General features: G+C 47.4%; 1 protein-coding gene across 2 annotated transcripts in view; it reads left to right on the top strand.

Moving 5' to 3' along the window:
* smo (smoothened, frizzled class receptor) overlaps nt 1-12,642 on the top strand; it is a 69,381-nt gene that overhangs the window by 33,810 nt on the left and 22,929 nt on the right. For both annotated transcript variants that reach the window (XM_072471166.1, XM_072471165.1), the window contains exon 4: nt 10,638-10,810. In XM_072471166.1, coding sequence (XP_072327267.1) covers nt 10,638-10,810 — 173 coding nt within the window. The remainder of the gene's footprint in view (nt 1-10,637; nt 10,811-12,642) is intronic.

Below are 12,642 nucleotides of genomic sequence, written 5' to 3'. Positions count from 1 at the left end.
GCCGCTCCAAAATGATGCTGGTAATCTAGTGATGGGAGACAAGGAAATAGCTGAGGAACTAAATAAGTACTTTGCGTCAGTCTTCACAGTAGAAGACATGAATAATATCCCAACAATTCAGGAGAGTCAGGGGGCAGAGTTGAATATGGTAGCCATCACAAAGGAGAAAGTGCTAGAGAAACTAAGAGGTCTAAAAATTGATAAATCTCCGGGCCCAGATGGGCTACATCCTAGAGTTCTAAAGGAGATAGCTGAAGAAATAGTGGAGGCGTTAGTTATGATCTTTCAAAAGTCACTGGAGTCAGGGAAAGTCCCAGAGGATTGGAAAATCGCTGTTGTAACCCCCCTGTTCAAGAAGGGAACAAGAAAAAAGATGGAAAATTATAGGCCAATTAGCCTAACCTCGGTTGTTGGCAAGATTCTAGAATCCATCGTTAAGGATGAGATTTCTAAATTCTTGGAAGTGCAGGGTCGGATTAGGACAAGTCAGCATGGATTTAGTAAGGGGAGGTCGTGCCTGACAAACCTGTTAGAGTTCTTTGAAGAGATAACAAATAGGTTAGACCAAGGAGAGCCAATGGATGTTATCTATCTTGACTTCCAAAAGGCCTTTGATAAGGTGCCTCACGGGAGACTGCTGAGTAAAATAAAGGCCCATGGTATTCAAGGCAAGGTACTAACATGGATTGACGATTGGCTGTCAGGCAGAAGGCAGAGAGTTGGGATAAAAGGTTCCTTTTCGGAATGGCAACCGGTGACGAGTGGTATCCCGCAGGGTTCAGTGTTGGGGCCACAGCTATTCTCTTTATATATTAATGATCTAGATGATGGGACTGGGGGCATTCTGGCTAGGTTTGCCGATGATACAAAGTTAGGTGGAGGGACAGGTAGTATTGAGGAGGTGGGGAGGCTGCAGAAAGATTTAGACAGTTTAGGAGAGTGGTCCAAGAAATGGCTGATGAAATTCAACGTGGGCAAGTGCGAGGTCTTGCACTTTGGAAAAAAGAATAGAGGCATGGACTATTTCCTAAACGGTGACAAAATTCATAATGCTGAAGTGCAAAGGGACTTGGGAGTCCTTGTCCAGGATTCTCTAAAGGTAAACTTGCAGGTTGAGTCTGTAATTAAGCAGGCAAATGCAATGTTGTCATTTATCTCAAGAGGCTTGGAATATAAAAGCAGGGATGTACTTCTGAAGCTTTATAAAGCACTAGTTAGGCCCATTTAGAATACTGCGAGTAATTTTGGGCCCCACACTTCAGGAAGGACATACTGGCATTGGAGTGGGTCCAGCGGAGATTCACACGGATGATCCCAGGAATGGTAGGCCTAACATACGATGAACGTCTGAGGATCCTGGGATTATATTCATTGGCGTTTAGGAGGTTGAGGGGAGATCTAATAGAAACTTACAAGATAATGAATGGCTTAGATAGGGTGGACGTAGGAAAGTTGTTTCCATTAGCAGGGGAGACTAGGACGCGGGGGCACAGCCTTAGAATAAAAGGGAGTAACTTTAGACAGAGATAAGGAGAAATTTCTTCAGCCAGAGAGTGGTGGGTCTGTGGAATTCATTGCCACAAAGGGCAGTGGAGGCCGAGACATTGAGTGTTTTTAAGTCAGAAGTTGATAAATTCTTGATTTCTTGAGGAATTAAGGGCTATGGAGAGAGAGGGGGTAAATGGAGTAGAAATCAGCCATGATTGAATGGTGGAGTGGACTCGATGGGCCGAATGGCTTTACTTCTGCTCCTATGTCTTATGGTCTTAGAAAAGAGATGATATTCAGCCGACTGAGTTCTGCGATATGAATTGTAAAACACAGTGATTCCAAGGCAGAAATCCTAAATCAGAGTTCAAATAATTATAATTTGTGATGTCATATGGACCCCTCAATTTAGAACCCTGCCTGGAACTCGCTGTTGGGTATCCATTCTTTTACTTACAAACCACCCAAACCCTTCAATAAGATTGCAGCCTGTAACTCTCTCTTGGTTATCTCCTCTACATAAAAATCCACCCAAAACCCTTTATTGGATTTCCTCCTGTAACTCACTCCCATTATTCAGAACTAAAAACAGAAAATGCTACTCTGAAACATTAACCCTGTTTCTGTCTCCCAGATGCTGACTGACCTGCTGAATATTTCCAACAGTTCCTGTTTTTAATCCATATTTTTAGCATCCCCAGTATTTTGCTTTTGCATCCATTTTTCAGGATGGATTTGTTGAGTGTTAACAAATTTGATTGAATTTTTCGAAGAGGGGACTAGTTGTGTAGATGAGGGCAATGCAATTGATGTAATCTTCATGGACTTCAGTGAGGCTTTTGACAAGACTGCCGAAGAAGTTAAGAACCTATGGGATCCAGGGCAATTTGGCAAATGGAACCAAAATTGGCTTAGTGGCAAGAGGCAGAGGGGGTTGGTCAAAGGTTGTTTTTTTGATTGGATGCTCGTGTCCAGTGATGTACCACATGGATTGGTGCTGGGTCCCTTGCTGTTTGTAGTGTAAATTAATGATCCAGATGGGCTGCTCCTGGATGTGGAAGGGGAGGGAAGAATTTTGGATATATATAAGTGGCTGGTGGAGCAGGGAGGCGAGGGGTGGTGAAGATCAAGGAGAAATGGGAAGAGGAGTTGGGAGGGGAGATTGATTGGGGAGTATGGAGTGAGGCACTGCATAGGGTAAACGGGACCTTCTCCTGTGCAAGGATGAGCCTGATAAAGTTTAAGGTGGTGCACAGGGTGCATATGACTCGGGCGAGAATGAATGGGTTCTTTCGGGGGTAGCAGATGAGTGTGAAAGGTGTGGGCGGGTGCCAGCGAATATTTTGGGGTTGCGAAAAATTGGGAAGATTCTGGGCGGGAATGTTCGCAGTCTTAGCCAGGGTAGTGGAGGAGGAGGTGGATCCGGACCCTTGGTGGCAATATTTAGGGTTTCACAGAAGCCGGAGCTCATGGAGAGGAGGAAGGTCGATGTCTTGGCCTTCGCCTCTCTGATTGCACAGCGGCAAATTTTGCTGGAGTGGCGGTCGGCATCACCACCGGGGATAGCGGCTTGGTTGGGTGACCTGTACGACTTCCTGCGATTAGAGAAGATAAAGTATGAGTTAAGGGGCTCTTCAGGGGGGTTTGAGGAAAGGGGATGTTTGTGACCGTGTTTGTGGGGCTGTTCGTCGCGGGGAGGGGGAGTGATGAAGAGGAAAAGTCTGTACAGACTGTATAGTCGATTGCTGGGAAGTGTGTTTTAGGGGTGTTTATTTGGTGTAACCTGTTTTGATACATGTTTGTAATAAAGTACATTTTTAAAAAATGATCTAGATGGGATTGCAGGGTGTGGGGGGGGGGGGTGCAGTGGGGTATGATAAAGTTCACAGATTACAAAATAAATTGCTGGTGTGGTAAAAGGGCGATGTAGATGGGCTTGTCAGATGGGCAGAACAGTGGCAAATGGACCAGAGGGACCTTGTGCATGTCCATAGGACCCCGATGGCTACAGGACAGGTAGATAAGGTGGTTAAGAAGGCTGAGGGGATTCCTGCCTTTATTAACCAAGGCATTAATAAGAGCAGAGAGGTTATGCTGGAGCTGTAAAAAACACTGGTTGGGCCCCAGCTGGAGTACTGTGTGCAGTTCTGGTCACTACATTATAGGAAGGATGTGATTGCACTGGCGAGGGTGCAGAGGAGATTCACCAGGATGTTGCCTGGGCTGGAGCGTGTCAGCTATCAAGACAGGCTCGATAGGCTGGGGTTGTTTTCTCTGGAGCAGAGAGGCTGTGACCTGATTGAGGTGTATAAAATTATGAGGGACATAGATAGGGTGGACAGGCCGATACTTTTCCCCTTAGTGGAGGGGTCAATAACTAGGGGGCATAGATTAAAGGTAATAGGAAGAAGGTTTAGAGGAGATGCGATGAAAATCTTATTCAGCCAGAGGATGGTTGGAATCTGGAACTCAATGGCTGAAAGGGTGATAGAGGCGGGAATCCTCACAACTTTTAAGAAATATTTAGATGAGCACTTGAAATATCATAGCATACAAGGCTGTGGACCAAATTCTGGGAAATGGGATTAGAAATAGTTAGGTACTTGATAGTCGGCACGGACGTAATGGGCCAAAGGGCTCTTTCCGTGCTGTAAAACCCGATGACTTTATGAGAGGTTCTGATGGAGCTGTGTAAAATGCTTGTTTGGCCACAGCTAGAGTACTGTCTGCAGTTCTGGGTCACCAAGGATGTGATTGCACGAGAAGTGGTGCAGAGATTCCCCAGGATGGAGCATTTCAGCTATGAAGAGAGGCTGGTTAGGGTGGATTGCTCTCCTTAGAGCAGAGAAGACAGGGGAGGGGTGTGATTGACGTATACAAAATTATGTAGGACATAGAAAGGGTAGATAGGAAGAAACCTTTCCCCCTGGTAGAGGGGTCAATAACTAGAGGGCATAGATAGAAAGGGAAGCTCCTCCTACTCTAGCTTCTAATGCCACCACTACATTCTCATAGTCTAATAAGGATGGCAGGGGTACGAAATGGGACTATTGTCATTCTGATTTGTGCCAAGTAATGAGTAATCGTACACTCCCAATGGGCACATTCCCAATTGTAACTGAGTCAAGATTCTCCAATATTTTGGACTCTTACAGCCAATATACCATGTGCTTAAAGGTCAAACATGTCACTCTGCCCTGTTCAATACCAATACACAAGGTGATGTACAGACTGGAGTGAATTCAAGTGGGGCACATATCCTGACCAGGCTGAAATGCTCCATCCTGGGGAATCTCTGCATCACTTCTTGTGCATTCTTTTTTTAAAAATATATTTTATTCAAAATGTTTGGCCAACCATAACAGTACATTGTGTATCTTTTACACAGTAATATAACAATATAAATAACAATGGCCAGTTTTTTAAACAAGAAATAAATAATATATAAACAACATCAAAATTTAAAAACAAAACTAAATGGCAACTGCCTTGTCCCAAATAAATACTCTCCAAAAATACAATTCAGCAGTCCAGTATACAATTACCTATAACAACAACCGATACATATTATACTTATACACTAACATCCCTGAGAGTCCTTCTGGTTCCCCGCCCCCCCCCCCCCCCCCCCGGTTGCCGCTGCTGTCTTCTTCTTTTCCATTCCCTCTATCTTTCTGTAAGATAATCGACGAACGGTTGCCACCGCCTGGTGAACCCTTGAGCCGATCCCCTTAGGACGAACTTAATCCGTTCCAGCTTTATAAACCCTGCCATGTCATTTATCCAGGTGTCCACACCCGGGGGCTTGGCTTCCTTCCACATCAACAGTATCCTGCGCCGGGCTACTAGGGACGCAAAGGCCAAAACATCAGCCTCTTTCGCCTCCTGCACTCCCGGCTCTTCTGCAACCCCGAATATAGCCAACCCCCAGCTTGGTTCGACCTGGACCCCCACCACCTTCGAAAGCACCTTTGTCACCCCCACCCAAAACCCCTGTAGTGCCGGACATGACCAGAACATGTGGGTGTGATTCGCTGGGCTTCTCGAGCATCTCGCACACCTATCCTCTACTCCAAAAAATTTACTGAGCCGTGCTCCAGTCATATGCGCCCTGTGTAACACCTTAAATTGTATCAGGCTTAGCCTGGCACACGAGGACGATGAGTTTACCCTACTTAGGGCATCAGCCCACAGCCCCTCCTCAATCTCCTCCCCCAGCTCTTCTTCCCATTTCCCTTTCAGCTCATCTACCATAATCTCCCCCTCGTCCCTCATTTCCCTATATATATCTGATACCTTACCGTCCCCCACCCATGTCTTTGAGATCACTCTGTCCTGCACCTCCTGCGTCGGGAGCTGCGGGAATTCCCTCACCTGTTGCCTCGCAAAAGCCCTCAGTTGCATATACCGGAATGCATTCCCTTGGGGCAACCCATATTTTTCGGTCAGCGCTCCCAGACTTGCAAACGTCCCATCTACAAACAGATCTCTCAATTGTGTTACTCCTGCTCTTTGCCATGTGCCAAATCCCCCATCCATTCTCCCCGGAGCAAACCTATGGTTATTTCTGATCGGGGACCACACCGAGGCTCCCGTCTTTCCCCTACGCCGTCTCCACTGCCCCCAAATTTTCAGAGTAGCCACCACCACCGGGCTTGTGGTGTATTTCTTCGGTGAGAACGGCAACGGCGCCGTCACCATAGCTTGTAGGCTAGTCCCCCTGCAGGACACCATCTCCAATCTCTTCCACGCCGCTCCCTCCTCTTCTCCCATCCACTTACATATCATTGAGATATTGGCGGCCCAGTAGTACTCACTTAGGCTCGGTAGTGCCAGCCCCCCCCTATCCCTACTACGCTGCAAAAATCCCTTCCTCACTCTCGGGGTCTTCCCGGCCCACACAAAACCCATGATACTCTTCTCAATCCTTTTGAAAAAAGCCTTCGTGATCACCACCGGGAGGCACTGAAACACAAAGAGGAATCTCGGGAGGACCACCATTTTAACCGCCTGCACCCTCCCTGCCAGTGACAGGGATACCATGTCCCATCTCTTGAAGTCCTCCTCCATCTGTTCCACCAACCGCGTTAAATTTAACCTATGCAATGTAGCCCAATTCTTGGCTATCTGGATCCCCAAGTAACGAAAGTCCCTTGTTACCTTCCTCAGCGGTAAGTCCTCTATTTCTCTGCTCTGCTCCCCTGGATGCACCACAAACAACTCACTTTTCCCCATGTTCAGTTTACATCCTGAAAATTCTCCAAACTCCCCAAGTATCCGCATTATCTCTGGCATCCCCTCCGCCGGGTCCGCCACATACAACAACAAATCGTCCGCATACAGAGATACCCGGTGTTCTTCTCCTCCCCTGAGTACTCCCCTCCACTTCCTGGAACCCCTCAATGCTATTGCCAGGGGCTCAATCGCCAGTGCAAACAATAATGGGGACAGAGGACATCCCTGCCTCGTCCCTCTATGGAGCCGAAAATACGCAGACCCCCGTCCATTCGTGACCACGCTCGCCATCGGGGCCCTATACAGCAGCTGTACCCATCTAATATACTCATCTCCAAAGCCAAATCTCCTCAACGCCTCCCACAAATAATCCCACTCCACTCTATCAAATGCTTTCTCGGCATCCATCGCCACCACTATCTCCGCTTCCCCCTCTGGTGGGGGCATCATCATTACCCCTAGCAGCCTCCATATATTCGTATTCAGCTGTCTCCCCTTCACAAACCCCGTTTGGTCCTCATGGACCACCCCCGGGACACAATCCTCTATCCTCATTGCCATTACCTTGGCCAGAATCTTAGCGTCTACGTTCAGGAGAGAAATAGGCCTATAGGACCCGCATTGCAGCGGGTCTTTTTCCTTCTTTAGGAGAAGCGATATCGTTGCCTCTGACATAGTCGGGGGCAGCTGTCCCCTTTCCCTCGCCTCATTAAAGGTTCTCATCAGTAGTGGGACGAGCAAGTCCACATATTTCCTGTAAAATTCAACTGGGAATCCATCCGGTCCCGGGGCCTTCCCCGCCTGCATGCTCCTAATTCCTTTCACTACTTCCTCCATTTCGATCTGTGCTCCCAGTCCCACCCTCTCCTGCTCCTCCACCTTAGGAAATTCCAGCTGGTCCAGAAAACACATCATTCTCTCCTTCCCATCCGGGGGCTGAGCTTCATATAATCTTTCATAGAATGCCTTGAACACTCCATTCACTCTCTCCGCTCCCCGCTCCATCTCTCCCTCCTCATCCCTCACTCCCACTATTTCCCTCGCTGCTCCCCTTTTCCTCAATTGGTGGGCCAGCAACCTGCTTGCCTTCTCCCCATATTCGTACTGTACACCCTGTGCCTTCCTCCACTGTGCCTCTGCAGTACCCGTTGTCAGCAAATCAAATTCTACGTGTAGCCTTTGCCTTTCCCTGTACAGTCCCTCCTCCGGTGCCTCCGCATATTGCCTGTCCACCCTCAGAAGTTCTTGCAGCAACCGCTCCCGTTCCCTACTCTCCTGCTTTCCTTTATGTGCCCTGATTGATATCAGCTCCCCTCTAACCACTGCCTTCAGCGCCTCCCAGACCACTCCCACCTGGACCTCCCCATTATCATTGAGTTCCAAGTACTTTTCAATACACCCCCTCACCCTTAGACACACCCCCTCATCCGCCATTAGTCCCATGTCCATTCTCCAGGGTGGACGCTGTTCTTTTTTCTCCCCTATCTCCAAGTCCACCCAGTGTGGAGCGTGATCCGAAATAGCTCTAGCCGTATACTCCGTCCCCCTCACCTTCGGGATCAACGCCCTTCCCAAAACAAAAAAGTCTATTCGCGAATAAACTTTGTGGACATAGGAGAAAAACGAAAACTCCTTACTCCTAGGTCTGCTAAATCTCCATGGGTCTACTCCTCCCATCTGCTCCATAAAGTCTTTAAGCACCTTGGCTGCTGCCGGTCTCCTTCCAGTCCTGGACCTCGATCTGTCCAGCCCTGGTTCCAGCACCGTGTTAAAATCTCCACCCATTATCAACTTCCCCACCTCTAGGTCCGGGATACGTCCTAACATGCGCCTCATAAAGTTGGCATCATCCCAGTTCGGGGCATATACGTTCACTAAGACCACTGCCTCCCCCTGTAATTTGCCACTCACCATCACGTATCTGCCCCCACTATCCGTCACTATAGTCTTTGCCTCAAACATTACCCGCTTCCCCACTAGTATAGCCACCCCCCTGTTTTTCGCATCTAGCCCAAAATGAAACATCTGCCCCACCCATCCTTTGCGTAGTCTAACCTGGTCTATCAGTTTCAAATGCGTCTCCTGTAACATAACCACATCTGCCTTAAGTTTCTTAAGGTGTGCGAGTACCCGTGCCCTCTTTATCGGCCCGTTCAGCCCTCTCACATTCCACGTGATCAGCTGGGTTGGGGGGCTCTTTACCCCCCCCCCTTGTCGATTAGCCATCCCCTTTTATCCAGCTCCTCACCCGGTTCCCACGCAGCTGTGTCCCCCCCAGGCAGTGCCCTCCCGCCCCGCCCACCCCACCCCATACCAGCTCCCCCTTCTCCCCAGCAGCAGCAACCCAGTAAATCCCCCCTCCCACCCCACCCCGCTAGATCCCCCACTAGCGTAGTTACACCCCCCATGTTGCTCCCAGAAGTCAGCAAACTCTGGCCGACCTCGGCTTCCCCCCGTGACCTCGGCTCGCACCGTGCGACACCCCCTCCTTCCTGCTTCCCTATTCCCGCCATAATTATCATAGCGTGGGAACAAAGCCCGCGCTTCCCTTTTGGCCCCGCCCCCAATGGCCAACGCCCCCAGCTCCTCCACCTCCCTTCCTCCCTCCCCCACAACCTGTGGAAGAGAGAAAAGTTACCGGGTCGCAGGATTAACAACATAAAAATCATCTCTCCCCCCTTTTTCCCCCCTCTTCGCCCCCCATATTCGCCCCACCACTTTGTCTCAAACGTTCTTTTTTAATAACCCGCTTATTCCAATTTCTCTTCAACAATAAATGTCCACGCCTCATCCGCCATTTCAAAGTAGTGGTGCTTCCCTTGATATGTGACCCACAGTCTTGCCGGCTGCAGCATTCCAAATTTAATCTTCTTTTTATGAAGCACCGCCTTGGCCCGATTAAAGCTCGCCCTCCTTCTCACCTCCGCACTCCAGTCTTGATAAACGCGGATCACCGCGTTCTCCCACCTACTGCTCACCAGCCTTTGCCTTCACGACCCGAAGCTCCCGCTCCTGGGTCTTTTGCTCATCTTTTAGCCCTTCAATCGCCTGTAATATCGGGGCCAACAGCTCCTTCTTCATCTCCTTTTTAAGCTCTTCCACGCAGCGTTTCAAAAACTCGTGTTGTTCAGGGCCCCATATTAAACTGCCACCTTCCGACGCCATCTTGGTTTTTGCTTGCCTTCCTTGCCGCTGCTCTAAAGGATCCACCGCAATCCGGCCACTTTCCTCTCCTTTTTCCATCCGTATCCAGGGGGGATTCCCTTCTGGTTTACCGCACAGTGCTTCTAGCCGTTAAAATTGCCGTTGGGGCTCTTATTAAGAGCCCAAAAGTCCGTTCCACCGGGAGCTGCCGAAATGTGCGACTTAGCTGGTCATCGCCGCACCCGGAAGTCCTTCTTGTGCATTCTATCTAACCAGTATTGTATCTAACATTTTTGAAAATAAATTTAGAGTACCCAATTCATTTTTTCCAATTAAGGGGTAATTTAGCATGGCCAATCCACCCAACCAGCACATCTTTGGGTTGTGGGGGCGAAACCCATGAAAATGTGCAAACTCCACACGGACAGTGACCCAGAGCCGGGATCGAACCTGGGACCTCGGTGCCGTGAGGCCGCAGTGCTAACCCACTGCACTACCGTGCCGCCCCTGTTGTATCTAACGTGACTGGTCCACCCTGATATTCAAAGATGGTCCAGTTCCCAGCACAAGTATTCCCTCATTTTGAAATCAATGAAGTAGCACTGTTGTTTTTCCATTTGACATTGCCGGTGTATTTATTTGCAAAGCATGTTGGCACCCTGTAGTGATTGAGGAAGGGTTTTGTGTTGTTTGAGGCTTTGTTCTGAGCCTAGCTCCTGGTTTTTTATATTTAAACCTAAACATCTGCTTGTTTGCTTCTTTGTTTTTAGGCCACATTTGTTGCTGACTGGAAGAACTCTAACCGTTACCCCGCTGTCATCTTGTTTTATGTAAATGCCTGTTTCTTCATTGGAAGCATCGGTTGGCTCGCGCAGTTCATGGATGGAGCACGGAAAGAGATTGTGTGCAAGGCCGACGGAACCATGCGACTTGGAGAGCCAACGTATGTTCATTTTACATTGTTTTTTTTCCTTGTGCGTGGGCTCTCTTGAAAGTGATTTTAGTCTTTCCGTGGGTTCCTCATCAGAGTTTTGCTTCCACATTCCCTTCGTAAAGGATGGATCCATCGTAGAACTGAGAGACTATAAGTGTCAAAGGATGGAGTTCTATTCTCTGAAAAAGAAGAGGCTGACGGGTGACCTATCAAGGTTTTAGAATTATGAAACTGTTTGATCGGGTAGACATAGAGAAGATATTTCCATATGTCAGAGAGTCTAAAACTAGGAGCCATGTGGAGAAAATAGTCACTAGTAAATCCAACTGGAAATTCAAGAGAAATGTCTTTCCTTAGTAAGTGCTTTGAAGATGGAACTCACTATCACAAGGATTAGTTGAAGTGAATAACATTGATGCATTTATCGGGAAACTCAATAAACACATGAGGGAGAAAGGAATGGAAGGTTATGCTGATAGGGTTAGATGAGGTTTGGTGAGGGCAGCATGGCGTCGAGGTCCCAGGTTCGATCCCGGCTCTGGGTCACTGTCCGTGTGGAGTTTGCACATTCTCCCGTGTTTGCCTCTACAACCCAAAAATGTGCAGGGTAGGTGGATTGGCCACGCTAAATGAAATGAAAAATGAAAATCGCTTATTGTCACAAGTAGGCTTCAATTAAGTTACTGTGAAAAGCCCCTAGTCGCCACATTCCGGCGCCTGTTCGGGGAGGCTGTTATGGGAATTGAACCGAAATTGCACTTTGGAAAAAAATAATTGGATACTCTAAAGTTATAATAAAAAAAAAAGATGAGGTTTGGTGGGAGGAGGCTCATGTGGAACATATATACAGGTAAATGGCCTGTCTTTATGCTGAAAATACTATGTGATTCTACTGCAAACCAATTAGTGGTTGGCCATACAGTCAGCTGCAAGGTTAGTATCTAAAGGGTTATATTCTAGAAGAGGCGACAGCTCCGTAAAAGTTGCAGGTGAAGATGAGAATAGAAAGATTGCTGCTCAGGGTTATGACATTACTTAGGACCCCTGGAAGAGACATGCACTGTTGAAAGTAAGCATTTTAGCAATTGATGGATGCAGACAAACACAAAATCTATAAACAGATAGCTCCAGCCATTCATTTCATCTGAAAGGAAATTTTATGTCGCTCAGACTGAAGCAATCTCATTGTTTGTGGCCTTTAGGTCTCATTGGGTGAGAGACAGTCACAATGGGAGTGATAAATATCTCAACAGACCTGATACACAATGAGTGTCCCAAACTCAAAAAAAGGTTATGGTTTGTATATAGGGTTGTCATCTCTGGTTGGATGTATTCCTGCAGATTTCATCACCGGATCTCCAAAGTACTTAAGTCCTGCATAACTAACTTCTTTACAATATTCCTATAATAAGATATGTCCAAAGAATATGAAAAAAGAAAATCAGGTTTTTTTTAGTGTGCTATGACTTGCCTCCTGCATTCCTCATAGCTGTGTCCAAGAAAATCATTTCTATTGAGCAATCCTGGAGGGTTGGCAATCCATTCCTATAACAAAAACAAAGCATTTGTGTTAGCTTTAGTATGGTAAAAATTCCTGATGTTCTGGCATAACAACAGTGACTATACTTCAAAAGTACTTTGGTACATTCTGATATTGTCAGTGACTGTAGAAGATAAATACAAGGGCACGATTCTCCAGAAAGATTTCTTTCTTTTAAAAATAAATTTAGAGTACCCAATTCATTTTTTCCAATTTAGGGCAATTTAGTGTGGGCAATCCAGCTACCCTGCACATCTTTGGATTGTGGGGACGAAACCCACACAAACACGGGGAGAATGTG

This window comes from Scyliorhinus torazame, chromosome 13 (genome assembly GCF_047496885.1).
Source record: "Scyliorhinus torazame isolate Kashiwa2021f chromosome 13, sScyTor2.1, whole genome shotgun sequence".
NCBI lineage: Eukaryota > Metazoa > Chordata > Chondrichthyes > Carcharhiniformes > Scyliorhinidae > Scyliorhinus > Scyliorhinus torazame.
The sequence above is the reverse complement of the archived record's forward strand: the minus strand, read 5'-3'. Positions and strand labels throughout refer to the sequence as shown.